General features: G+C 40.8%; 1 protein-coding gene across 2 annotated transcripts in view; it reads right to left on the bottom strand.

Moving 5' to 3' along the window:
* ZCCHC24 (zinc finger CCHC-type containing 24) overlaps positions 1-27,384 on the bottom strand; it is a 109,791-nt gene extending 82,407 nt beyond the window's left edge. The window contains exons 1-2 of one of the 2 annotated variants that reach the window (XM_027720647.2): positions 26,711-27,384; positions 10,203-10,403 (exon numbers count right to left, since the gene is read on the bottom strand). In XM_027720647.2, the coding sequence (XP_027576448.1) occupies positions 10,203-10,403; positions 26,711-26,950 (441 nt within the window). In that variant the 5' untranslated portion in view covers positions 26,951-27,384. The remainder of the gene's footprint in view (positions 1-10,202; positions 10,404-26,710) is intronic. The other variant, XM_027720646.2, reaches the window with a different exon arrangement.
* Between the last annotated feature and the right edge of the window lie 369 nt (positions 27,385-27,753).

The following is a 27,753-nucleotide window of genomic DNA, read 5'->3' as shown; positions in this document are numbered from 1 at the left end:
AAATGTTCAGTGTTATGCTGAGCTCATGTCCAAAATTATAGCTTGATACTGCTAGTTGAAATGTGTTACTTTGCAGAATGAAAAAAGAATTGTTTACAGGACTCAATAATAAAGAAGATCTCAAAAGGTGCTGCCTTACTCCCATGCACGTTTCTGCACAGTCAGGGAATGAGTTAGAAACAAGGAGTAGGAAGTATCTTGTGGAAAATCAGTTGCAAATCGGAGGATGAACTAGTTATCAAGATTACATCATTTCCAAAATTTCTGCTGTTGCTGCTAAAATCCCCAAAAGTTTCAACCTGAGTGCTGTATATGGGCTTTATTGCCTTAGCTAATAATCTGGCACTGACGGGGCTCTGAAATAAAATTATTCTTGTTTTTTCTAGTTACTATAAAAACTTTCTTGCCAAATGAAGCAAACTTGGAAGACAATTGTCTTACAGATTTTTTTCTTAATTTTTTTTGATCTTGAAAAACAAGCCTCTACAAACCTGGTAAATATCTCCTTAAATAACAGTCTTCTATCAGTAATACGAGAGATCATTTCTAGTGTAAAATATAAAATGCATGCAGTAAAATATAATGAATGCAGTTTTCACTAAGTTTATCCTGAGCTTGATGTCTATGAGGCTGACATCCATGTATCAGCACAGCACAGAGACTTGCATTCCTGATCCATGCAGCACTGCCTTCTCTTCTGCTTCTCATCTAGCAGGTTAATAGTGTCTCGTGTCTTCCATTTAAATAAATTCAGTGTAGTATGAAAGGAAATAATTTACCACAAACCAACCATAAAATTAGAGTTAAGACTTGCTCAGCCAGTCTGAAGGATACATACAATCCTACAAGGCATAGATGGCATTAGTTACCTCAGAAACTCTGTTCACATCTCACAGTAGACCTTTTAATAGCTATGGAAGGAGCCATATCACAATATATAACATTTATTGACATAAGCCAGATAAAGTAGAATACCACCAACACTTGTGCTATATCAGGGAAATGAAAGAGGGATTAATTTTCATTTAGTATCTTAATTTCTTAAGGGAAGCTATATAACAGGAGGGAAAGGCAGGACTGACTGATACATCTTGACAGCAGGAAAATGAGAGGGGCTCCCTGGGTTGGGTTTGTGCCCTCACAATCTACAGACTGTCCCAGGACAATCAGAGAAGCAAGGAGGGGTTGAGCTGCCGCTGCTGTAGCCAGCAGAAACTGCTGATCTGCCTTTAGCCATTTGCTCTTGTTCTTCCCTGCTTTTGCTGTTTGCCAGCTTCCTCCTCTGTACAGTAAGCTAAAAGGAAAAGGGAGGGAGAGACAAGATGGTTCACGCCCCTGACAGTCACTTTCTCCTCAACAGCCAGAGTGTTTCCTATTTTTGTGACACCACCCCAGGCTCTGCTCAGACCTTGTAGGCCTTCTTTAACTGGGTATGAGGTTTATCGGAAAATGCATTTTCATTTTTGAGAAACGGGGAAACGAGGTTCTCTTAAAACTGGGAAGGAGAGTTGAAATATTGATACATTTGGCAGATGTGAACATTTTTGGAATTTCAAACCAGAAACCCCAAGATATAAATGTTCATTTTGGGTAAATGAAGTTTTTGAAACATTTCCAAACAAACTCTTGCAAAACAAATCCAAACCATTGCGAAGTCCAAAGCTTCCACTTCAGATTTTTGCTTCAACCTCTTTTGCTTTTTCAGCTGAGCAGCTTGTTGAAATAAATTTTCCTAGAAAAAACTACATTTGAAAAAAAAGTTGATTGATTTTTTAAAATATAGATTAAATGACGCTACCTTTTTACAAGAAGCGTTTGTGCATGAACATTTTGACAAGTATTAGGTTTAAGAGAGCCTTTTGTTTTCTGTATTTGATGTTATAAAAAATACCCATTTGCTTCTACTTTTATGTTTTAGCAGTATTGTATTTTGTAAGAGTATTTTATTTAAAAGCACAGTGAGGAAGGATTGTGGTAGACATTGGAGCTGGGAGACACAGAGATCTTGAAGAGCAGTGATCTCTTACTGCAGAGCATAAAATTTAGTTAATTTTCATAAGCCACATTATCATTAAATTTGAAGGGGACATGGGAAGGTCACCAAGTCCAACCTCTGCTCAAAGCAGGACCAACATTGAGGTCAGGGCAGATTTACTAGGACTTTGTCCAGTCAGATCTTGAATGTTTCCAATCATGAATGGAAATTCCACAACCTATATTTCACACTAAATCAAAATACTTTTATGAAGTGAGAAAACGTGGTTCACTTAATCTTCCATTATTCACTTCTTATCAGTGCAAATGAGGAATTGATAAACTAGTGTGGTTTGACCTGCTAGTTCTCTCTTTACCTTATCTACAAATCAGCTTGTGGAGGGCTGGAAACCAGATCTTACTTCCACTGTCAAGAGGGATGCTCTCAGTACTAATTTCCAAGCTAAGCACCTAATTATGGTTTATCAGGAGTTTTACTGCCAACTAAGTAAATACCAAGCTGTTAGTAAATAGAGTTCAGATTTAGACCAATGCATTAGCATAAACTCCAGTTCAAAGGAGTTTATAAAAGTCTCTCACTGACTTGCACAGGATTTGGGTCTGGTTTATTGTTCATGGTTTTTAAATATAAATTATGCACATTTAAGATAGTGAGTTGTAATATTAGTTTGCAGATATGCAATAACAGAAACATAAGGCTGGGAGATGTTTTGAGATGTTCTCCTAACTTGTTTCTGGACAGGATCAGCAAGGAAAATCCTGATGTGTGTTTATCTATACTGTTCTGAAATCCCTCCAATGATCAAGAGCCTTCCCAGGCACTCTAATGCCTAACAGAAACTGCAGCCTAGTTGAAGTCCAGTACTGGACTCATTAGCTGTGCATATGGAAAACAAACTGTACCCTCCATGTAAGGCTTTCTGCATATTTGCAGATTACTGTGTCTTTTTGTAGGAACAGACAACACCACTTCTTCACTCTTTCAACACAAGATATGTTTCAGAGACCGCAAATTAAACATTTTCTCCTCTCCAGTCTCCTCTGAATTTCTGTGCTCAACCTGGATCCAGATGAGGCTTTACCAGTGCCAAAACCTTATTCTGTTGAAATGCCAGGTATCCTTATGGTTTTACATTTAAATAGTATTTTTTTCCTCATACCCACCTTGTTGCCAGTTGACTTGAAATTATCTAGATAGAGAATATGCAAATGAGATTCGAAAGTGAATAAAAGGTAGTTGGATAACCTCAATGAAATGAAATCACATTCTGTGGTGGGTGATCCTCCAACACCTGTCACAGAGTCCATTGGTAACTATCATGCAGGACCTGATAGTTATCACTCCAAGGTCACTGCAAAGACCAAACAAACATTGCCCTATTACAGTATTTGCCTTTATCACCTCTGTTTACATTGCATTTCCCACAGGAAAAAAAAATAGTTTGAACTTGTATTCGTATATAAAGACTGAGCCGCAGTAATAACAGCTTAGTGATGGGCCTGGAGGAGGAGTTTGGTTTTGGCTGATCTGCCAGACTTTTGGGAATGTAATGTTGAGTAGTGTGCTAGACAGGAAAGGGGCACAGACACAGTTTATTAGATATTTCTGTTTTCTTTTTCACTATCTAACTGCTCTTGTTCTGGTATGTTAAGGCTCAGTATCTTCTTTCCAAGCACTCAGTTTATCAAACAACTGGACATAAATGCCACATACTACAGATGCAGTTTCAAAACTAGTATTTTGGGAACATGCTCTCAAAACAGGGCTGTTTGGATCCCCCCTACTCACGTACAGCTGTCTGAGTTACTTGCCTCTCTGATAAGTGATTTAAATAATGATACGCACAGCTTATCCAGAATTTCCAAAACAGTGCAGAATGGGTATTTTTTGATCTTTTAGACTCTTAAGCAACTTACATTTCCAGAGGTAGAATGGATGTGACCAAATTATAGCCCACTACACTTTTGTTACACTATTTCTGCAAGTCTTCATAATAAAAGTAGAAATTATCTGGGAAAATATACTCAGCTAATCTCAGAAACTCTGAAAAAATTTGGCAGAGCTAAGTTCAAGTATATGAGAAAAAAATCCAACAGCCTGCAATAAATTCTGTAGTATATTTTATATCATGGAGTTGTCAAAGCGGCTGCATGTGAGAAAAAAAGAATTTTAAAAAAATCTCATCCACGTCCAAATTATCTAAAATAATTTTATGCAGGTTCTGAAAGGAAAAATAGGTATAAATGGAAGTAGCATGTTGTGTATAAATGGGACTTTTGAGAGCCTCAGATTGTTCCAGCATGTTGTAATGTGGAAGTTTAGTATGTCCGTAGGTACTTACAGAACTACAATTTCTTACAGAGCTATATTTATGTGAAGAAACGTGCACCATACAAAATGGATTAACATATAAAAATGTATTTCAAAGCTACAGAAACAAGAAGTTGGATATATAGAGGTTTTTCTGGAGTGCCACATGCAGTTTGAAAACAATTACACGTAGCAGAGATTAACACCTTTTCCCTCCTTGTAATACAGGCTATTAGGTTCTCTCTCAGTACTGACCTTACTAACATCAGTGCTACTGCACCAGGGATGAGTTTAGCTATTGTTTTCTTTTATTATTTGTCCCACACCACACCAGATCAAATGCCAGCAAGTACACTCTGATTAAAAACTATAGTGAAACTGGAAAAAATTGAGCCCATACAGGGTATCAGACTCCTCCAAGGCTGGGGAGATTGACCCCTCATCCTGTAACTGAGTAACAATACCAATATTTCACTCAGTTCAACAGAGAAAAGACACATTAATTTGGAGGCAATCACACAACATCCAGAAGACTACTGTAAAGTGTAGCAACTGTCAAAAACTATTATTTTCAGAGTGAATTTTAAGATTTGCTAAATGATCTATGATCTCCTTTAATTCCAGAGCTCTCTGAAACATCATCTTTAAAAGAAAAACAAATTTCAAGAGGTTTGTGTTTGTTTTGCTTTTTAAAAAAATTAAGATCTCTAAGCTAAAACCCAGAAAGGTAAATTTTTTTTTTCATCTTTGTAAAGATGCCAGCTTGGTCCTCGTTGCCATCTTAGCCAGCCTTTGGTACCTGGAGAAATCACAGCTGTGAACTCCTTGAATGTTGTGGACCTTTGAGATCCTTGCACAACCATAAGGCACAAGACAAATCAGATTAATGATTCAGGCATGAGAGTCGCTCCACTCTTGCAGCCAAATAGCTGCTTGCTGAGCCAACTCTACTGCCAAAGGTCCACTATATCTGACCACAGGGAGGGACAGCTTCAGGGCAGCATGATCTGGCAGATCAAGCCATGGACTGAGAAGAAAAGACTAAACTCAGCTTGACACTGATTTCTTCCACATCCTGCATGAAACCACAAAAACGAATCTATGCAAGCTCAAGCAGCCACACCAATTACCTACTGCTCCCACTGACTTGAATATGTGTTCTAAAGGCACTTTAGATTTTCAGGATCTGCTTCAAAGATCACTGTTGGCAGCGGAAGACTCCCAGTGTTGGCCACATTAATATGGATCATGCCATGCATTTCAGTCACAAATTTAAAAGTCTAGTGCAAAAAGAGACTAATATAGTTTCCCATTACACATACGTCTGTGGTAGTATGTCTGTACTTCTGTAAGCATGCACATACATTTTCCTCTGTAAGAATTATGTAAAATTGGGAAACACATACAACAGTTCTATATCTCCCAGGGACTAGGCTAATAGTTGCAGTGCACAGGATTTGACTGTAGAATTATGGGTGATATTTGCCCTTTTTTTTCACCACCAAGTCTCCATGATGTGAGAGCTCCTTGCCTGTGTAGAGATTTACAGGAATTGTTAGAAAGATTTTTTCAAAGAGCTTGGCACTGGCACAGGTATTTGAATAAAGTTAGGACAGAGACACCAGAATATGGAACTGGTGCTTGGCAGAAACATAGTGTTTGGAAATTCTGAATACAGAGATGCTTTGCTGGAGCTCCAAGCTTGGACTTCTGTTGTTGCCTTTATTGCCCAAATTAACAACAGGAATGACATAAGCAATAAATGAGGTCTAGGATCTCTGTCTACGTATTTCCTTCCAACAGCAGATTTTTGAAAAGTGGAAAAGGTTCAATCACTCTGCAACATCTCAGAATCTGAACTAGGTGTTTCATTCACAAATGTCCGTATATGCTGCATGTAACACCATACTCCATTATCCTGTACATCCCATTATCCTATACTTTCTGCAAATTAAACACGTATGACAGGTCTGAGTTTAGGTTGCTGACATCATGGAAGAGTGGTCATGTCAATAACATCCCTCTGATGTAAAGGAACAAGATGAATTTTGTATAGGCCACACATAGTACAAAGGAACCCCCTGTTTATATTTTATAGGATTTAAAAATATAGACTACAGTGACAATGGGTGAAAAGTGACAATACAACTTTTCTAAAAAGGTCTTCCATGAGTTTCTACACCTGCTATATAAATAAATGTCATAAAGTATCACACATCTAAACTATTACTGGCCCAGAACTCGTCATTTTTTGTCCTGGTAAGGGGAAAAAGGTCCTGTGGTTATCATGCATATGTAAGATGTAAGCTGGCACCGTACCTTTGAGCACATAAGTATACAAAGTTTTGACAAATCTATATACACATGTATTTATATATCATGCAATCAACCACTAGCAAACTACATTTAACCTTTATTCTCTACACATTTTTCAGTTCATTCAAGTCAACGAGAATTCGGTACGTGAAAGAATATCAGAGAGGTATCAGTAAGATGTTTTTGTCTGAGCCACTGAAACTCACAAATGTAGCTATGCTATAAAGATGATGCTAAAGGTAAGTGCTCTGTTTTTTATAGACATAATAATTGCAACAAACAGTTTTTTCAAATATAAGCAAATTAGAAATTATGAATTGTAGTCCTAATGTTGCTCTTATTTTTGGTAGTTTCTTTAACAGAAAAATCCCACTTTCTATCACTACATATGACATAAACTACAAGCTAAAATAATAGTAATTTGCTAAATCTCATTTCAATTTCCAACAGATAATTTTGGACATGATATTGGACAAACTGCAGATACCTGAGGTAGTCAAATACCAAAGCTGGCAATTTTTGTTTATAATGACTTAACCTCCTGAAATATGATCATCACTTAGGATATAAATCTGAACCGATACATGTATTTTCATCAACTTTTACAGCAACAGAAAAAGACAATATCTTTTCAGTGTTTATACCCTCACTTAATTCTGCTTGTTTTAAAGGCCTAAACTTGTTACACAATTTCTTTGCTATGCAGGAAAAACTCCATCAAACACCCCCTTTCAAAATGTTTTTCTTATTAGGCAGTTACATAAAAAGAAAATAAAAATACCATATGATTTACTGATATGCATTTTGTCTAGATCAGATTACTTTATCTCATTTCTCTAACCAGGTTTAAGTATTTTAAAAATGAATAGCTACAGTCCTTTATTGGTAGGATTTGCAAAACAAATTTCATTTTTGACAGCACTAGCAAAACTAAGCATCAAAATATAAGCTATTAAGTAGTGCGTGTAATGTTCACACTAAGAAATCAGTTATTGTCAAAAGTAGTGGTAACAAATGGGGATTTTTATGACAAAAGCCTGATCCTGCCATTGGTGCTCCCTTCCTGAGCATGATGTTTTCAATGTTTTGAACATAACTTGTGCAAACAGGGTCATCCTCTTTAGATCTGTCCTCAAATTTAGATAACATAAGGAAATGTGTAAATTTCTGTGAATGCTTAACTCCACTTTTTTTTCAAGAAAGCACTTTCATGCTGATTAAACCATAAAGCAACTGCTTATGTTAGAAGAAATCTCCAACAGAGCAGAACCAATATCATATCACCTGTTCCTTAACTAACATAAACTTTAATCTGTAGAAACAGATATGTGTACACACAGCAAAAGGCACTGACAAGACCTGACCATATGTCCATGTAGTCACACATGTGCAAGGAGATGAAAAGCACGAGAGAACAGCCATGAGAAGGAGGTAGAGAGTCTGTACACTTTCTGTGAGGAGACTGAGAAAACCTGGCTCGGTTAGTCCTACAGAATGAATGCTGAGAGAGGATATGATTGCAGTCTATTAATACACCCTGAGATAAACACCGGGGAGGGATAAGAACTATTTCAGTGGAGGACAATGTTGGCAGGAGAACAAATGACTGTAAGGTGGCCATGAGTTACACTCATCCTAGAAATTGGAAGATTTCTAGTTAGGAGAGGACTGAGGTTCTGGAGCAGCTTCTCACATCAGCAGTAGCAAGGGCAAAGTACTGAAATGCTTCCCAACCAGAACTTGATCAGTTTTGGAAAGGGGCTATATGATATGGCTGCCTGTAACCATAGGAGACCACATGCAGTGAGTGAGCAGGTGCCCCCCTGTCCTGTGTTCCTTCAGTCATTCCTCCCTATCTCATAGGACAGCCACAGAGTACACCCAGTAGGAAGTCTTTCCATTTCCTGGTTCACAGAGAAATTGAAGATATTAAGTTAAATCTTTAAAAAAAAAAACCAACATAGGATGTGCAGTTTAAGTGAGTTACTGTTCCTCCACAGTCCTTTATTTGTTTGGATCTCCTGGATTTCTATGCGTATGTCTTCAATTTTCACTAAATTTCTTTAATCCCTAGTGCCTCAAACCATAAGAATGCCTATGAAATAAACAATGCATTGCTGCTCCAACACTGACACATTCACTTGGGACCAACTGTGTGAGCTGCAGCTTGCACGTCCTGATTGTCAAGAGACCTGTTGCATTCATTTGGTTTCTCACACTGCACGGCAAAGCACAGCCATCCAACCCCAGATTAGCAGTTTTTTACTCCACCACATAGTTAGTAGTTCTAGTTTTAGCCCCCTTGATAAGCAATGTGTGCTATTACATGGTCCCATCTTTACTTTGTTCTGTAACATGCTAAATTAAGTATATTAAACACAGAAGTGCACAAACCAGAATACTTTTGATCTCCAGCAAAGAAAACTTCACAGTTGTTTCCTAAAGAAAATTCTTATTCAATATATATTGAAATAATAAGTAAAAACCATTTTCAAGTGCCACACCTAAGATTGCAAATGTACTTTAATTCCATAGTTTTCATTAGAATTAAATACAGCTAAAATAATAAAGTTAGTCTATTCACAACAGCAAGAAGAATTCACTCAGTTAAAGCTCATCTGATGTTACACTTGATTTCATGCTGATCTTACTCAGCTGGCAGACACTCTTCTGCTTGTGTTTTGGCTAATATATGTCTGACATCCTCAACTGCAAATTAACTGTAGTTAATTTTACGCAGATTAATTCTGCTGAAAGTCATACAATAAGAGGATAAGAGGTTAAAGTCATAGTGAAGTGGATGCTGGTAATGTCCACATCTGTGTTTCTAAAGTATTGGCAACATTTTAATTTCCTTGGGACTCTACATAGGATATTGTTGGAATTCTGAAAGTTTAAGCCAGCAACACAACTGGATCCAGCTGAAACCAGAGAAAATGAAAAAACCTTGTACACTGTGGCTTGGAGCCTCAGGAAAAAAAAATAAATTGCACATTGGTGAGTGGTTTATACCTCTGCACACTGGTTTATACCTCTTTTCTAAGGAAATAAATATTGCCAGCTTTGCCACTACAGAAAAGTTCTAGGAGTCAAAGACCAACACATCTTGCCAAGTATAGCAAAAGTCTTTTATAAGACAGAAGAGAGTTTGCACCAGAAATACCTGGAGCTTGTGTTACTGATTCAAACTTCTCCAATGTAACAATTTCTTCTCCTTTAGCATATGTAACTTGTTATATTTTTATTAAGTGCTATTGCCAAACTGACTACACAGGGTGTTGCTTGAAAACGTATTTTACACAATCTCTGTAACAGAAAATTTCATAGTAGCCATTTTTAAAGTTTCCAAAATCTACCTACTCGTAGATTAATATCTTCTGTAATACTTATCAGGCAAATGAAATAGCTTACTTTTTCCATCTGCATTGTGATAAAGACTAGATTAAAAGAACACATGGCTAGCTTGGCACTTTGTCAAGATATTTCTTCAGTGCTACTCCCTCTCAAATTCTGTGTTACTAAATCAGGGAATGGGGAAAATTTTAATGAAGATTTTTCCAGAATATTATATATTCCTTACCTGTGGGCAGTCTTTGATGTAGTGTCCCTTGTTAAAGCAGAGGTGGCACAAGTAGTTAGGAGGTGGCCTCTTGCTGGGTTTTCTGGCTTCTGAAGAAAGGGATAGGTCAGAGAAGTGCTCAGTGAGGGAGCTTAACCCATCCACAATGTTATTAAGTGAGCCATAAGGCGATGCACTCTTGTACAGACTGCTGCTCAGAGCCTGCAAAAGAAAAGAAAATAATTGCATGCCACACAGTACTGTATTTAGGATTGGTCTGAGGCAGATCTGAGTAGGAGAAGGATAAAAAGAGCAGGGGAAAAAGTGATTTTTTTCATTAGAAAAGTGGCTGCATATTTGAGGAGAGCAATATACAGGCCCATTAATAAAGAGGTTTCACAAAGGCAGTGCAATGGAGCTGGTCACCCCACTGCTGAGGAAACTGTTGAGCTTGCCATGGTTCACTTAGTCCAACCTTTCCACTAAGCAGTGACTGCTTTCTTGTGTTTGACTGTAACACATTCATGGTATGGTTAGAATATGCAGGCAAAAAGCTGAAAGAACAGCTCACAAAAAGAAATGTTTTTGTGTCCAAAACTACTTACGCAACGAATAGTGAAGTCAGGGAAAAGAAAAGAAGACCAAGAAAAATGCAAAATAACTTTTTAATTTCTAATCGGGTTAATCAGACAGTCAATATAGAGTCCCATGTTCAAATCATAACAAGAAACATTGAGGTCTATATCTGTTTTGGATTTTCTAAGGGGAAACCTACTGCAATTTAAACATTTCCTGATAAACAGTAAATACTTGGGTTTTGTACTTCACCTCAATAGGATCTTCGCTCTCTCAATCTGCAAATCTAAATCAGTAGCTCCTAATTTGCCATTCAGTAGTTTTAGAACAGCAGGAAACCCATCAACACCTAAATAGCTATTCTCCCTAATGGAGATAACAGGGATTCATTCTTTAACTTGCTAACATTCAGAAGAAACTGTAGCAGGAGTTTAAAAAGGAAGTAACTCTTAAAAACATTAACATAATAATGAATTACTATAGAAATAGGACCAACTATTGACTGTCGGCACCATCCTTACGTTATGGGACACTCTTCACATGGTGTTTCCACCTTAGGTCTGTAATGCTATGCTTATGTAATTCTGGCATCAGAGAATTACCACCAGCTTATGAGGAAGTGAGGTAAGAAGAGATCCAATCTATGCTGTGCTTCTGTGGAGACCTTGTTTTTCAGTGCTATTAAATCCAGATACTTCAGAGGAGTCTTCATATATGTCATATATGTTTTCATATGTTTATACCTGTTATATACATATGGAAGACATGCATTGAAACTGATTTAGAGAGTTTGTGAAACAAATTTGAAATGGAAAATACGTTTATTTCAGAGATCTCAAACATTCAGGATGTCTGCACACTGAGTGTTTTCTGGCTGACAGTCACACACCAAAAGAATGATATTTAGGCTCTAGGCACCTGGATGAGTCCCATCTCTCACTGAGTCCCATCCCACTGCAGATGGTGTACACTGTAAAGAAAAATTTAGCCTGAGATAATCTGCTTCACCCAGTTGCACTACGGTCAAACAAAACACTGACCTCTCTTACAAAACTGAAGCTGGTGCACAGCAGCAGGATCAACTCAAAGGGCCCCAGAGTAGAATCTGATCTCACAGGGGACTTCACATATGTCCAGGCACTGAAATGCCCATAATTTTACTCCCCGTACAGCACAGTTCTGTGCTGGTGCAGGACGTTGTGGTTGCTAAGAGGAGAATCAGCCACTTTGTTTCAGGGGTTAAAGCTACAGATTTTAAAAGGAAAAGCTATTTCAAAAACGAATAAAAAGATTTTAGCTGCTTTAGCCATCAAGCAACCAAAGATACCTCCAGCGGTCACTAGAATTTATTGTCTAGAATTTATTGGATGCTATTGGAATGAGAAATTCTTGGCATCAAATTGTTAAGAGGAAGCGGAAGTGCTATGGATGCCAAAATAGTATTAATTAAGAGTCTTCAAGAAGTTCTTGTCTCCCTAGGAGCCACTCTCTCTTATATATACTTGGAATAATATAAAATCTTTTTTTAAGAGTCCTCTTGCCTTTAAGAGATTCTTAAAGTACTTCACATGCATTACACGCATCAGTAACTTTGCAAATTCCTTATTATCTGATTTTTATAGAAAGTTGTATGTATGGACACACGGAATGTGTGAAATCCCAAATTCTTTACCTATTGCCAAAATCTAAAATATCTCCTGGGGAGGTAGAATATGTAACTCCTGGCCATCAGGAGGTTGCTATTCTTGCCCCCAGGGCCAACTCACTGACAAGAGAAAACATACCTATCTGCTGCCTTCAGTGGGCTTTGGATTGGATATATGGCTTGCAGTGGTGACTATTTTCTTTTCTAAAATCCCTTACACTGAGCTATTGCCCTCATTAAAAGGGAGAAATTTGGGGATTATTTGAGAAACTGGGGATTATGTAATTTACTCCTCACCAACACTTCTGGGCACATTTCAGATCAATACTGTAACATAAGGTGGCCCACTCTGTCAGCAAACCTTTACAAACTTTTGTTTCAACCAGAAGCCTTGCCAAAGGCCAGAATCCCATCAGACTATGGGCTGCACTGACACTAAATCATAATCTTAGTAGCCACCATTGGTTCTGTGGCCAGTGTGGCACATGGCTCTAAAAGCGGCCACCTGGTTCAGCTGACAGTGCATTTGTGCAATATTTGCCAAAGCTGGACATGGCAAAACATCCAGTCTATGCATGGCACCACAAAACACCTCCCTATAATCATCTTGAGGCCCAGTGTTAAAAAAGGAAGAACCAAATACATCATCCCAGAAGATGACACTAAAGGAGAAGATGCACATTGCTGATGTCACTGGTACTTTAAAGAACAATGACTTCCTAAAGCAAATTCTTAGATGATCCCAAAATGCAGCCCATCCCTCTGGGTACAGTCAAGCAAATCACTTCAACGGTTCCTGCCAATCTGACCTGGAAAATGGTCTCAAATCTGTTGCACTTGAAAGTTGCTATAAAGAGCACCAGCACAAATGGTGCTACGTCCTGTTTCAAGCTCTGGAAATCTCCAGTTCTTCAGAAGGAGATGAGGAAATAAGCCATTCCCAAAAGCCAAGTTATATAATAAGGATGGTAATGGGAAAGTTCATCCTTGCCCCTGGAATCAAATAGTGAAAACTTAGGGCATGTAATGAATGTGATGAAATGGTATTTCGGTCCATTTTGTCTTTGTAGAAGACAAGGTGTGAATGAACCAAAACAGTTTTGTTTTGTTTTGTTTTTTTCTTTCTGGAGTATTTAATTGTGCAGATCAGCAATTCAGCCCTTACTGTTTGCACTGCTGCAAAGGGGATTTTTAAGAAGGGTTTTGAATTAAAACTTTAGAATTAGCTTCACAGTCAAAGGCGATGTCCAGGGAATGATCAGAGAGAATGTTGATGGTCTCAGACAGAAAATAAAGAGGAAGTTAGAAATGCATTCTGACTCACTGTGGTCTCAAGTGTATTAGTAGACATCTGGGAGATGGCAGGGAGATTGCTCCTCTGATGAATTCCACTGAAAGTAATCATTACTGAAAGTAATGATTGCTCTGTGTTCACAATGCACCAGTAGCAAAGCCAACCTATTTCTTTAAAAATTAGACAACAGTACCTCTCCAATGGAGTCTCATTTTGAGCTCTAACAGGATAGAAAGGATTTGGCAGTGAAAGGGTTAGTGCTCTCAAGGCGCCAAAAGACCACACTGCATGTCCTAATTACAAGGCTCATCAGCCCAGCTGCAATGAATTCAGGATTTCCTTATCTTGCTCTACTGGGGATGGGGGATCTGACGGTAAAACTTAGAAACTGGTTTGGTGGGAAGTTCCAGCTGATAATGTAAGTTTGTTTGTTTGTTTGTTTTCCTTCCTATGAAACTTGCTGACTGAGTCAAATGAACTGAACTGAAAGTCTGATGTTGTACTTTCCAAAGGTAACCTCTCTGCTTGGTAGATCTTTAAAATATATCTGTTGGTGGTGCTGGGAAGCAAAGCTTCCTTTGTTATTTGTTTGCTGAGTGTTTCCAGTTAAAGGCCACGTAATCTGTAAAGTTGCAGTGTGGTCCTTTGTGAAAGAGGCAGCTATTGTCTTCTATAGCTTCCTCACTCTGATTTCCAGTTGGGTAACATATGCAAGTGACTCAAGAGTTCCAGCATCTAACTCACCTCTATGAAATTCCTAGTTCCGTGAATGATTGGCAAATGCTCTTGATTCCCTTGGCTAGGTCCCTGCCTTTCAGAGACAGCTTTTGGGATTGATGTGCCAAGAGGTGGAAAAGGAAACACTGCCTTTATCTCTACAGCTTCTTTTTTAACAGTGGTGAAATGTTGAAAATAAAGACAACAGTACTGTTAGGAATATGCAATGAAACATTCAAACAAGTAAGTGGCAAGTCTTACTTTCCAAGTTTTCCACTGGTATGTATGGCTACTGCTTTAGCTGTAAAGGTATTTTTAACAGGGACCAGAAAGCACAGATAGCACAGTAGCATCTCAATTATGAAACGCTGAATTCTGACCAAAGGGGAAAGGATTACCTATCTACCAGAACAGCTGATATTAATAAGCAATGGCAACCTGTTTATGTGGGAATGGTATCTTCTTATTAGGATTTAAGAAGTGAAGCTTTTAGGTATGGACAGGAAAAGTACCTGGAAAAATCAGTTTCTACCCCAAGTTCAGTTCGTGGCTGCTGGGCCCTTAAGGCAATGATAAAGGGGTTCATATCCATTAGTTACCTGAAGCTAGAATGACCTGTGCTGGCTGATGTGGTTGATAGGCTGTATCTGGCCAGTAGGTCTGTTTTGATGCTCTTTAAGTTAGTACGATTGGTGCTCATGGTTCTCTCCGTGTTTGTTTTAACTGCACATACTGAAGTGAGGTCCTGTAGCATTTCAATATTCCTATAACTTATTCCAGTCATCAATGTTTCCATAAAATTGTCTGTAATTGAAAAGCAATGAGCAGAGAATTTTTGATGACTTGTTTTTCCTTTAGTATGTTGCCAACCTAATAAAGCAAACAAAAATAAAGCAATCTTAACTGCCAGAGTTAAATTTAAGTCAACAGGCGCCATGGCTCTTTGAAGCCTGTTGGAAAAGGCAGGTTGGGCTGCCCTGTCATCAGTGTGGAAAAAGTAAGGTTTTCATATACTGTAAATTGCAAACATTCTCAAGGCTCTATGATGGTAACCAGACTAGGCAGGCTAATTATTAGCCCTGCACTGAAATGTCAAAAGGTGCTAAAGTTATCAGCTTGAATTTTCATGAAGCTAAGAAGTGAGTGCATCCCTGTGCTGTGTCACGGATATAACAGTAGGATAGCCAAACCCTCGCTCAGTTGCTATTTTTGTGTTTGAGGAGAGGGAAATCTGAGCTACCAAACAGTAATTCAGTGGCTTGTACATGCTAATACACAAAACCTGAGGGCCTATATCTTTCTCTTCTCTCCTAGTGTCCTAAGGCTTGCTTTTCACATGGGGTTTATCCACGGGGCTATGCAGTATGTGTGAAAGCACAACAGTTGCACCTGAGGATGACCACGTGTGGATATAAGCACTTCAAATCTGTGACTTTTCTGTGTTTCAGCTCTTTATAAGTGATCAAACAGTTCCCTGGTTTTGTCCCCAAAGAAAACATCTAATGCAGAATCATAGAATAGAATCATAGAATTGTTTAGGCTGGAAAAGACCTTTAAGATCATCATCAATGTTTATGGCCAACCCCAAATCCTTCTGAAAACAGAGGGATTAAATGAAAATACTGTAATAAATTTAGTTGTATTAATTTGAGCCAGAAGAAACAGAGAAGTTTAATTACCAAGGCTGAACTGGAAAACCTCAAAAACTGCTCCTGTATAGCTTGTGTCTGCTTTAACTCCTCTGATAAATTGGATACTATTACAAAAAAATGCTTAAGAGTTCGCTCAGTAACATTTTATCATCGGAGAACTGCAAGCCAAGCTCATCACTCAGTGAAGAAAATGTTTGCCTGGAGAAAGGAAAAAAAGACTTGGGTTTTTGTTTCCTTCTGAAATCAACCTTTAAGTCAGCTGTCAAAAAATCTGGTCTTTGGGCTGACTTCAGTAAAATCTGAATTGCTCAAGTTCCTCATATAAAACCACAGATAAATGCAGATAAGCCAAGTAAACCTTAATACATTCCCGGCTAGTTACATTAGCCAAGTATACCTTAATTCATCCTTCTTCTGTAGGGGGTTTTAGGTTTATGTTAAATTGCTAACACTAATGCCTACTTATAAATATTTTCAGATAGATGGCACTAGGACTTTCCTTATGCAGAAACAGTATCTTAAGGAAACAACTGTGAATGCTGTGTGACCTGCTAGTGGTTGTGAAGCTAGTCATTGAAGGGCGGCAAATCTTTACTCTAGCAGACAGATCTCTCTAATCTAGTTATTCCAAATCTGACAGCTTGGCTGGTTGTGGCTTCTCAGGATGTAATTGCTGAGATTCTGCAGAACAGCAAGTGGGTGCAACACCCTCTCTGTACATGACTGGTGTACCTTCAGTTCACAGCAAGGCTGGAGACCAACACCACCTTGCCTTGCTTTACATCTGCTGGTCTTTAACATGTTGATCCAAAGAATTCGATGAGTTTCACAAATCTTTAGATGTTAAAAAACATACCTCTCCCTGTCTACTATACAGTGGTATAGAAGTAATGCTGACAGTTAAGAAGTTGCTCAGTCACCATCTCCAGGCTTGCTGGAGCTTGCGTAGGTCTTTTGGCTCTCTCCTAGCAGTGTGATCCTCCTTATTTCAGCCTCAGGAAGGGTTTGCTGTCGATGTTAGTGAGAACACTCATTTTACACAATGTATGGGGACATCACAAAAAGTCTTTAAAGGCAAGTGTGGAAGAGGACAGAGATTTGCTCTGGTCAAAGGTGTGCAGTCTTGGAGGAACTTTCTAAATCTTCAATCTTGCACCAATTCTGCAGGGATCCTTTTCATCCACTAAATGCCAAACAACTGCCCACTTAATCTAAAGAGAAGCTCTAACACACGAGCACTATATTAGGGAGACCATTCACGTGGCAAATTACAGGAGCCTTCATTTCTCGGCCTATCCCTTGCCTGCCCGAAGCTGGATTTCCCCCACCACCAACTTCCCTGACCTTTCTCAGGCCACAGGGAGGGCCTTTGCCATGCACCTCCATCCTACTGCCTCCTCACACTGCTGACAAACAAGCCACTCTGGTTGAGACAGGGTTCTTGGGCGAGGAGGAGGTTATGAAGGTTGTATGGCATAAAGTGAGGGGAGAAACGGATGGACATGTTTTGATCCCTGCACTTTCTGTTAACATCTCTGTTTCCTGCAGGAAATCTTGTCTCAATCTGACCTGCAGTTTGGAAAACAAGAGTCGGGTTTCCTCTCGTTTGGTGGCTCTTTTGACACTCCAAACATAAGAAAAATAACACCCGGAAATAGATATGTGCCTGTTCAAGACAAACTTAGGAAAGCATTTACCTCCTGTGCAGCTCTTCATGATGAAAGGTTTTGCTAAGAAATGTCCATTTTGGGTTAGACAGAACCGTAAGTCTGAGACAGTTTTGTTTATATCATTTACATTCAGTAATGCCTTCTTGGCACAGAAACCTCTGCAATGCCTGCCAAAGTTTAAAAGAGGCAAAGCTAAGGTCGCTGTCAGAGGTAGAAACAATACATCATCTGCCCAGAACGGGCCCCTCGCAATGCGCTCAGGGCCTCAGTTCCTGCACTCACGGGAAGACAAAAACTTTTATTAAATTGAATATAGTGAGGAAAATAAATTATTTCTATATACTAAATGACAGGCTGGAATTTCATTCTGTGACTCCAGCTTTTAGACAGTTTTATCTACATTTAAAGCCACCCTCTTCATCAACTGTGATACAGCACAGCTTGAAGTGTGATCTGAGCAATTAAACCTAAAACATCACAACCTGCTTCAGATAAATTATAAAATAACAATTGAGTAATCTGGTTTCCAAAGAGATTTAAGGATTTTTTTTTCCCCCAAGTTGGGACTATTAGAGGAATGAATCTATTACTCTATTAATTTCAGTTTCAACATATGTTTGAGAAAGATGCTTATATAAGAATGCCTCTGTATTTCAAGGATCAGTGATGCTCAAACCCTCTTAAAAACTCTTGCTAGTCCTCCATTTTCAGGATGCAATGACTGTACAATAGTTCCTTTGCTATCCTTTCAGCCACAGATATCCACAGCCCTAATGACTACTTACAAATAGTTGCCCAGCAGGCTGTCTTAGTGTGAAGAAATATCGGCTCCAACTCCCCCTGCTACAATCACTTAGACACCTGGAGCTCCTAGTAGCGAGAGAAATCTCTGAGAGCAAGCTGATTCCATTTAAGTGTTTGCTTAGTTGGCAGTTAGCTGGATGAGGTGTAAATAAATAAGTATCTGTATTTCCAGATACCTGTGATTCTTCTATGTAGGGTACTGCACTTCTGTTGATTCAAAAGAGACACCCAATCCTGCCACGTGCAGGGAGTAGTGGTGGGTGGCCATTTAGTATAGCAGGAACATATTCCTGCTTTGCATATGAGCTCAAGTCCTGGATCATGAGGGCATTTGCTAATCTTCAAACTAAATCTGTAGAAACACAAAATGTATTTCTTTAGACACAGGTTTGGAGACCAGTATTTCCTATCAGCAGCAGTTGAAAGAGCTAAGAAAAAAGATCTACAAGAGGCTTCTTAAAATTCCTCTTTGTCAAAGTATTGGACTTGTTAGTATTTGCTTATACCAAAACACACAACAGAAAGAAATGGGTTAGGATTGTAACATTAAAACTTAAAACCTACCAAAACTCCCCACAGCTGTGCTGGTCTGGCTAGACAATAAGGGACATGGACAAAGCCCAAGACTCATATCCCTGCATTTATTCTGCTTTCCTCAGGTGAACCTGTCTATAATTTTAGGTTCTGCTTTTAGTAGATCACAGATTGCTTGTAATCATTCTGAGAATAAAAACCAACCTTCAGGAAAAAAAAAGTGATCTAAGTTTTGACACATAGGAAATACTGTCTGTCTGAATTATGTCAGCACTACTTTAAGATCTGAATAGCTTTGCAAAATGTAATTAGTTCCTTTGATCCATTATAACTACTCTGGAACCCACATGGAACCTACGTAAACTGCCATGAAGCAAACACTTATATTCTCCTCATTTAATTTAATCATTTAATTGTGGCTTTCTGAAGGAGGAAGAAGAGTAATTCAGCAGAGTAGCAAAATGGGCATCAGGCTGCGGCAATTTTTCTGAGGAAAAGAAACTGGGGAAAGGTACAGATATTAACTGTGACATATTATTAATCAGTTCAGAAACCTGAAGGTGACACCCAGTATCACTTTTTAGGTAGTATTTATATGTATGCATCTAGTTTGGCTAACAGGACACACTTGCTTTTGTTTCTATGCAAATACATAGTATCAGTATTCTATGATTTGGCTTTCTAATATCTGTGCCTGCATCTTTTTGCAACTGCACTGTGTCACTGGTTTTCATGCTTCTTAAAGTAGGACAGAAAAGATTCTCTGGTCTTAGATTTAAATTTCACTTAAGTTTCAGAGTCCTTTTATGGCCCACTTAAACTCTGATCTAGAAAACTTTTCTCTGCATTAATCCTCACATTGTATCTGTCAATAATATGTAATATTTTGATAAAAGTTGCTTGTTATTTATCTTGTGCAAGTCCACAAAATCCCCCAAATAATCAACAAAACAAAAAAGGCGTGGGGGGAGGGTGTGTGTGTGCTGGGAGGAAGAGGGGGATTGGCTTATGGATAAAAGCAGTTGAGTACACATCTTGGTTATTTAATTTGTTCCATACACTTCATAAATTAATATATTGGTTCAAGTCAGACTTAGTTGTCTGATCATTTGTGTAGTTCATTGGAGAAGGATCGTCCTTTTCTATTCTGAATAACTGAGTCTGTGTCTGCAGAGCAAAAGAGGAATGGATGAAAAATCATTACCCAACACACAGTTACATCACCCCTTTGTTTGGGTGCTTTGGCATGGAAGACACTGTAAACGCATAAAAAACTGTAAATGAAAGCTCTGTGTATAAAATATAATTGTAACAAGAATTCTATGTGCTTTTGCCTCCAATTATAGGTTGGGGTGATTTTTTATGTATTGCCTGACGAGTTTTTCAAGACGTGGATGTTTTTGTGAGGCAGAAAGTGCATGCCAGTGCTTCCCTCAATGAGGAGTTTACATAAACACAAAATCCCAAGTGATTTAAAGGAGTTGGCAATGATTTTCAACTAATCAGGAATAATATATATAATTGGTCTATCTTCTATTGCTTTTTTTTTCTTCAACCTATCAAAAAGAAGTCAACAGTAAAGCAGAAAGCCCATATCCCTCTCCTAGAAGACTTGATTTACTTTCAGCAATTAATATTTTAGTCGTTGCTAGCTTTCCAAACGTGGTTCTGATTTTGATGTGAAAACAAGTAGCTGCAGAAGACTATGGTGGATAATACTTCCGTTGTAACGAACTGAAGCCCAGCTGTAAGTCATGCTCGAAGTAGTTAAAGCCTGAGGTAGGGCAGGTGTGCTGCAGAGCTACAGCAGCATCTGCTGGGAGTGGGGGCAGTTTGTGGGTAAGGAACAACATAAGAGGTTCTAGCTGTTGGAATAAATTCAACACAATCTTTTCTTCTTACTTCTGGGAGCTTTCTGCTGTTCTTGTTCAGGTAAGGAAGTCAGAGTAAAAGCAACGTAATTGTATTTAGAATGCTTGCTTAAGTGAACCAAATTTGGCTCTTGCATACTTCCTCCTGCAATCAAATTGCTATTAGGTAATTCAGCCTCATTGTGAAGAGTAAGAAAAGAGTATCTACCATATGCAGTACAGTGCATTTATAAAAACCACGTAAACAAAAAACTTAATCCTGGAGAACAGAGAAATCTAAAGCCATACCCAGGCAATACAAATGGAACAGTGTAATTTGGACGATAACTTCAGTTTCACACTTCTTATACAAGATATAGATCTTATTTTCAGACTCCACTTCCTAAAATACATTCACATATGGGTTTTTTTCTTCCCTGGCGAAAGAGGGTGTTTTCCAAAGACTACAGAAGTAGCAAAGCAGGAGGCCATGGCTGCAGAAATAAAAATGGGGAGCAAAAGAGAATGACTGTAGACATAAACCCCTGAATTTCTGCATTTTAAAGCCTATGTTCACGTGGAATTGGAAACAAAATAGCTGTTAGCACAAATACCTGTAATAGGATCTGAGATCTTGAGACCAGAATAGAGTGGGCTGTGAAAGCTGCATTTCATGTGCTGAGGCAATATCATCAAAAGGGCTCTGGAGCTGGCTGTGTGGGAGGATGGAGGAGGCTGCTGTTGCCAAGATCTCCAAATGCATATTGTCCTCTGATTAACACAGACATTCAGTTCCCTGGGATCTCTTACGAGGACCAATGTGAGAATTGTCATTTAACTTCCTGAAAAGCAGTTTGAAATTACTTGACTGGCACTTTTAAGTAGTCACAAAATATCTGTAGTGTACAGTCACCCTGAGGCAGAGAGCACAAGCTCCTCCAATGCTGGAATTGTTGTGCTAGTGCCTTTTAAATAAAGTTTGAAGAAGGATAAGGGCACTGAAATGTTAGTACTTGCACAAGGAATAGTGAGAAAAATGAAAATGAGGAAATCGATCAAATAATCACTATTAAAGGATAATTTCATGTACTGCAGGCATCACTGTGGTACTCTATCAATAACTATGCTTAATAAGAAGAGATAATACTGTGGTTGTTTAGACTGCAAGTGAGAAAGCAAGAAGTCCTGACTTAGGAGCCTAGCACATTAAGCACTCTGTGGATCAAAAACATGGTCTATGTTAGAATAACTGTATTAATTTTGTATTACATAAACAAATCAGATATGTTTTGGAGCATATGGCAATCTCTGCTAATCTGCATCTCTGTTGTGTTTGCCCCCAGACCATACTGGTTGTGAGCAGCCTCTTATAAGGTGTTTTGTTCTCTCTTTTAAATCTTTCAATCATGGCTGTTTTCAGAGATATTGCACTTAATTTAGTGGGTCAATGGCCTGATCTGGTATAGCAATCCATATACTCCTCTGATACTATGAGAATGGAGATTTTTCTAATCTTATAATCATCCTCCAAATTAATTCATCTAGGACAAATCTTCGTCATCAAATACCACTCTAGTGTGTATCCCTCTAATTCTATCAAAGACAGATGTAAAATATATTTTCTGTAGAACTGCCAACTTCCTTCCCTACATTTTTTGTTCTTGACAGTGTTTTATAGGTTTTTGTTGTTAACTTACGAATATTATTGTCTTCTTTGGGAAGCTACCTAATCTATCCCAGTATCTATCCCAGTGCTGTAGACCTGCTTCAGTTTCACAGGGATTTGAATGTTACTTTCCACAGCACACTCTGTAAACTTTTTTAACTCCACTGATTTTCTTTTCAAGCGAGTAATCCATACCTTTCTGTTGTAAACCGAACTATCTTGTGTTCTCTCACAATTAGTTTCCCTCTTGTTTATAAGGGCTGGATCTGGAAGTCTGTGAGTCAGAAACATTAACTACTTCTTGAAAAAGGTGATTTTTTTCTAATCTGGTGTATGCAGTTATTTGTGCTTAAATAAAATATGGTTTAGATTCAGAAAGCGGCTGCCATAGAGGTTTCTAGAAGGAATTTCCCTCTTGAAAGACACACAGAGTACTGCACATGGGCAAAGAATTCGTTAGGACACAGGCTCCTTCTCACAGGTTGTGCTGCAATTAGCACTCTGAGTTCTGAGAAACACACTTAACTATTATAATATGATAATTTCTAGTTACTGGTCACTGTCTCTTCTTGACCAAAGCTAGCATTGACTTGGTATGACCAAAGACAGTGTTGACCTGGTAGGATGCCTCCTGTGAGTATAGAAAAATACCGTATGAGTCTCTTGCCCCTTATTCTAGGTTTCTCAATTATATCCCTCAATGACAAAGCCACAGATACCTGGCTGTGTCTCAAAGGCATTAAATTCCATGTAACCAGCCCCACAACAAAGCCTCAAATACTTGGCTCTGATGGATGGTGTTATAATGAGGGTGGAGCTCAGTTCAATGGCCAATTTATTGCATCTTAATGTTCTAACATGCTTTCATTTCATATCTAGGACAATAAACACTGCAGTAAAGTTTGGTTTAAAGCAGGTCTGTTTTGCAAAATGAGTCTTGCGTATGGAACAAAACACTCTTTGTTGCTTTACTGTTGAAACCTTTATTATTGCTTTTTTTCCCTGGTACAATGGGCTTTTATGCACCAAACAGCTGTGTTCATCATGTTTATTTAGAAGGCATCCATTGTAGTGGAAAAAGTCTGGAGGACAAAAATCTTGGTGAAGTACAAGACTACTCTGTGGGTGCTGGCACTTTTATTTTTTTCTGTCCTGTTCCTTTGGTCAGTATGCAAGTCACATACACAGGCACTGCCATGCAGACTTTCAAACCTGGTATAATGGCAACTTTTCACAAGCGCTGTGTCTTATTGCAAGTGTTGTCCTCCAGAAATTTTCAATCGCAATGCAACATACAGAAGGCACGACTATTTTACACCCTATGATCCTATCATTTCTCAATCTGTTGCTATTTTGGCCCCTCATTAGGTCACTTTCCAAATATTGTGTACAGCTATGTGTCAATCATTGTCACAGCTCGGCTCCAGCCTAAGCCAACCCAGGACAAAACTGTGAGAAAAAAAAAAAAAAGCCAACCAAAGCAAGCACTGTGTAGAAGACAGTCAACAGTTTAACTGTGGAAAGCTATGTGTTGTTCCAAAGATAGCATAAGCCCACTTGATGCAAAAGCAGCATGCAGTACTAATGTGCTCCAAAATAATTTTACGCAGTTGAAATATGTAGTGTATACCCAATGGCATCTGCAAATAAACAGATGTTAGAATCTCAAGAATTAAGAGCATGACATTGTCGGAAACTCTTGGGTGACTCCTGCCAAAGAGAAGTCTAGTTTCCAGTCTCTGGAAAGAACAGAGTACCTAATATATTGACAGAACTTCTTCTGAACAACAGTATCTCTAGCACCTTCTAAACCCTTGAATGAAAGCTGCTGTGTAAGCAGGCAGTGTTAGCCTGGGAAACTAATGGGTTTCTTACTTCCTTCAGGCTATATCCAGAAGGGTAAAAGCACTCCCATGTCCCCTTCCCTCTTTTCAGGTTACCATGTAGTTACACATAGTTCACGTAAATACTGGAAACACAGAAGTGTCTCTATCAGTCGCATAGTCAATGCTATTGTCACAGGCTGGAAAGTGAACTGGAACAAACTAACGTGCTTGATCTTTTAAAAATATTAAAATATCTGTATAGAATGAAATGGCTTATTTCCTGAATGGTGAATGCTCTTTGGCTTTTCTACAGAGCCAGCATTCTTAGTTGTTGTTGTTGTTCATGTGCCTCAGGAAACCGTAACGAGGTTAAAAAAGGCAGAATAAAGTTGCATCCATACAGTGTATGGATGATAGGAATCTATTCAGAAATGCAGCAAAGGTGACTTCTAGGATCCAAAAGCAGTGCAGCCGAGGAGAGGCTGCAAAGGGGCTGACTGTGTGGAGCCGAGGCAGGGCCTGGGGAAGGCCTGGCATACCAGGGAAATGATTTTCCAGAATAAAGGAGAAAAGTTTTGGGGAAAAAAGTGGAAAGAAATGTGAGCTAAGTGGAAAGGGAGTGTGACAAAAGGATTAGCCCCTACTTGCACACAGTATAGTAGAAGCAGAAAATGAACTCTGAGAACTGTGGGGAAAAGAAAACTGTTTCTCAGAGACTGTTTCAAAGGCTTCCTGAATGCAGCCACCATTTACTTGTTTCTTCCTTTTTCTCCCAGGAAGAAAAAGGACCCACTGTGAGCAGAATGTATCCAGACTTGAACAAACACAGGCTTGAACGAGTCCCACTCTGGAGTCCATGTAAGGCCAAACTCCTGGAGTCTTGTTGCTACTTGGGCACCACAAAGCTCGTAAGCCAAGCAGAAAGGGGCAAAATCTACTATTTGCTGCCAACAGGTAGGTAGCTAATAGTTTAAATTGCACCCCCGCTAGTCTTTTTCCAAAATCAATGTGCTTGCTAAGTCTGTGTGTTTTTAAACTGCCTATGCCGTGTCGACCTTCATAAGACTAGGTACATCAGTTTGAACAGGTTGCAAACTATATACTCTCAAAAATAGTGCCTATTTTGAGACTGGATGTGCTCTGTGAAAGAAGAAAGTTTCGAATTAAGGGGAAAAGAATATACCTCTGGTTCTTAACTGTTAGCAGCTATAATTTGAGACCAGTTGGGGAATTTGATTTGGTTTTAATTAATAACCCCATCCCTCTGCTGACAGAACAGGAATGTGTATTTTGACTGAGAATACATTTCAAATCGATATTTAACACAAATGGCGCTGGAAGGACTCTGAAATGTCATTCTGTGGGAAGTGCCAGAGCAGGCAGGGATGCATAGTCCATCTAACCCTCGTCAAACAGAGCCACTGTTGAATGCCTCCGGCAAGAGTCCCACAGTAGGGTGCAAAACTGTAGCTGGATCTTTTCTGGAGAGGCTGTGAGCTGTGGTGTGTGAGGTGCCACCTTGCAGTATCTCCGCACATGTGAAATCCCTCCAATGCAGAAGTGCTTGACCTCAACAACTTCCTGTGACAGGGAGTTCCACAGCGAATTGTCTTCGCATACCCTAGTTTTTTAGCTTCCTTCCCTCTGGTTTCATTTAGTCTTGTTCTTGCGTTATGAAATGCGCACAAAACTTTTTCACTGCTTTTGTCACGTTCCTGTTTATATCTCTTCCTTTCAAACAGTGCCGGCCTCATCTCTCTTATAAGCGACACGTATTCTCGTAGCAAGCTTTTTAAACATCACTTTGAAGGAAAAGAAAAAAGAAAGGAGGGGGAGGGGGCGGCGGTGGTGGTATTTTTGCACATTATGACGGATGTGGCACTTTCTGCGTGTCCTGCCCCCCGTCCCGCTGGCCGCGTCCCGGCCGCGCACGGGAAATCGGTGTAACCATTGACCAGACTGTCAACACGGGCGCCCCGCGCCGCCGGCGGGCGGCGGGAGGAGGCGGCGGCTGCGCCAATGCCGCGGCCGCGGCGGCGCCTCGCCCCGGCCCGTTAGCGGGACGGGCAGCGAGGGAGCGCCCGGCGGGAAGGGGCCGGGAAGGAGGAGCAGGAGAAGGAGCCGGCGCGGCCGGCCGGGCCGCCCCGGCCGAGCGGGGCGCGGAGCGGGGCTGCCCCGTGCCGCGGGCGGGCTCGGTCCCGGCTCGGGGAAGGGGGCAGGAGGCTGCCGAGGCATCATGGCGGTTGTGTCCCGGGGGGGCCGGGGGCTGCGCGCCGGGCGGCGGGGCGGACTCACCTCGCTCCGCTGGAGCTGGAAGAAGCTGTTGAGATAGCTGGAGCTGAGCGAGGAGCCCAGCTCCGGGGTGCTCTTGGTGTAGCCGAGGTCGGGGTGCTGGGACGAGGAGGGCTCGGGTCTGAAGGCATCGAAGGCGCTGGCCTGGTGCGTGTCTTGTAGCGAGAGATAGACCCAGTTGAGGAGCTGGGCGGGCTGGTACACGGACGCGGCGCTGGTGTCGATGGTTGACAACAAGCTCATCTTTCCCCCCGGCTCTGCCGGCGCGGCTGGCCCCGCGGTGCCGCTCTCGCTCCCCCCGCTCCGGCAGCACCGCTCTCCCGTCCCTGCCCGGGGCGCTTCCTCTCGGCCGCCCGAGGAGCGGACAGGACGGGCCGGGCCGGGGGCTCGCAGCCGCGCCCCGCGCCGCTCTCGCTCCCCTAAGGCCGGCGGCGCCCGCCCAGCCCCAGCGCTCCGCGCAGCACGGGCATCGCTGCCGCCGCCCGCGGGCTCCGCACGAAACTTTCTGCGCGCTCCCTCCCTCCCGCCCAGCCGCTGCCTGCCCCGCTATCTGTCTTTATTCCCACTCCCGCAGGCAGCGGCGGGGAGGGGCTGCGGGCGCTCCGGCGGCGGCGCCGCGCCCCCATAGGCCTCCCGGCCGCCGCGGGGGTGCAGGGGCGTCCCGGCGCCGCTCCGCCCCCGCCCTGCCCCTGCGAGCGGGCAGGGGGGGCGAGCGGGCCGCGGAGGTCCCGGGTCGCTGGCCGGGGACACCCCCGGCCCCTGGCCGCTCGCCCCCCCCCCCCCCCGGGTCGCGCCGGCCCTCTCGCTCGCTCCCCGGCTTTCCTTTTCCTCCTTCCTGGAGATTTTTGTGCCAAACACGCGCAGAGCCCTCCCGAGGGCTCCTCGCCGGGCCCTTTCGGGCTTGTTTTTAACTCGACAAGTTTCGCTCAACTCTAGTCAGCCCGCCCTCCCTTTTCACTCTCGTTTCTGCTTCTTGCCGGTGCTCAGAGCTCTTCGCAATCTGAGCTTCCCTCTCGTTAAATCTCTGTCAGAGCTCCAGTTTACGA

The sequence above is a fragment of the Pipra filicauda genome, unplaced genomic scaffold (genome assembly GCF_003945595.2).
Source record: "Pipra filicauda isolate LSUMZ 115617 unplaced genomic scaffold, ASM394559v2 scaffold210_size2929891_pilon, whole genome shotgun sequence".
NCBI lineage: Eukaryota > Metazoa > Chordata > Aves > Passeriformes > Pipridae > Pipra > Pipra filicauda.
The sequence above is the reverse complement of the archived record's forward strand: the minus strand, read 5'-3'. Positions and strand labels throughout refer to the sequence as shown.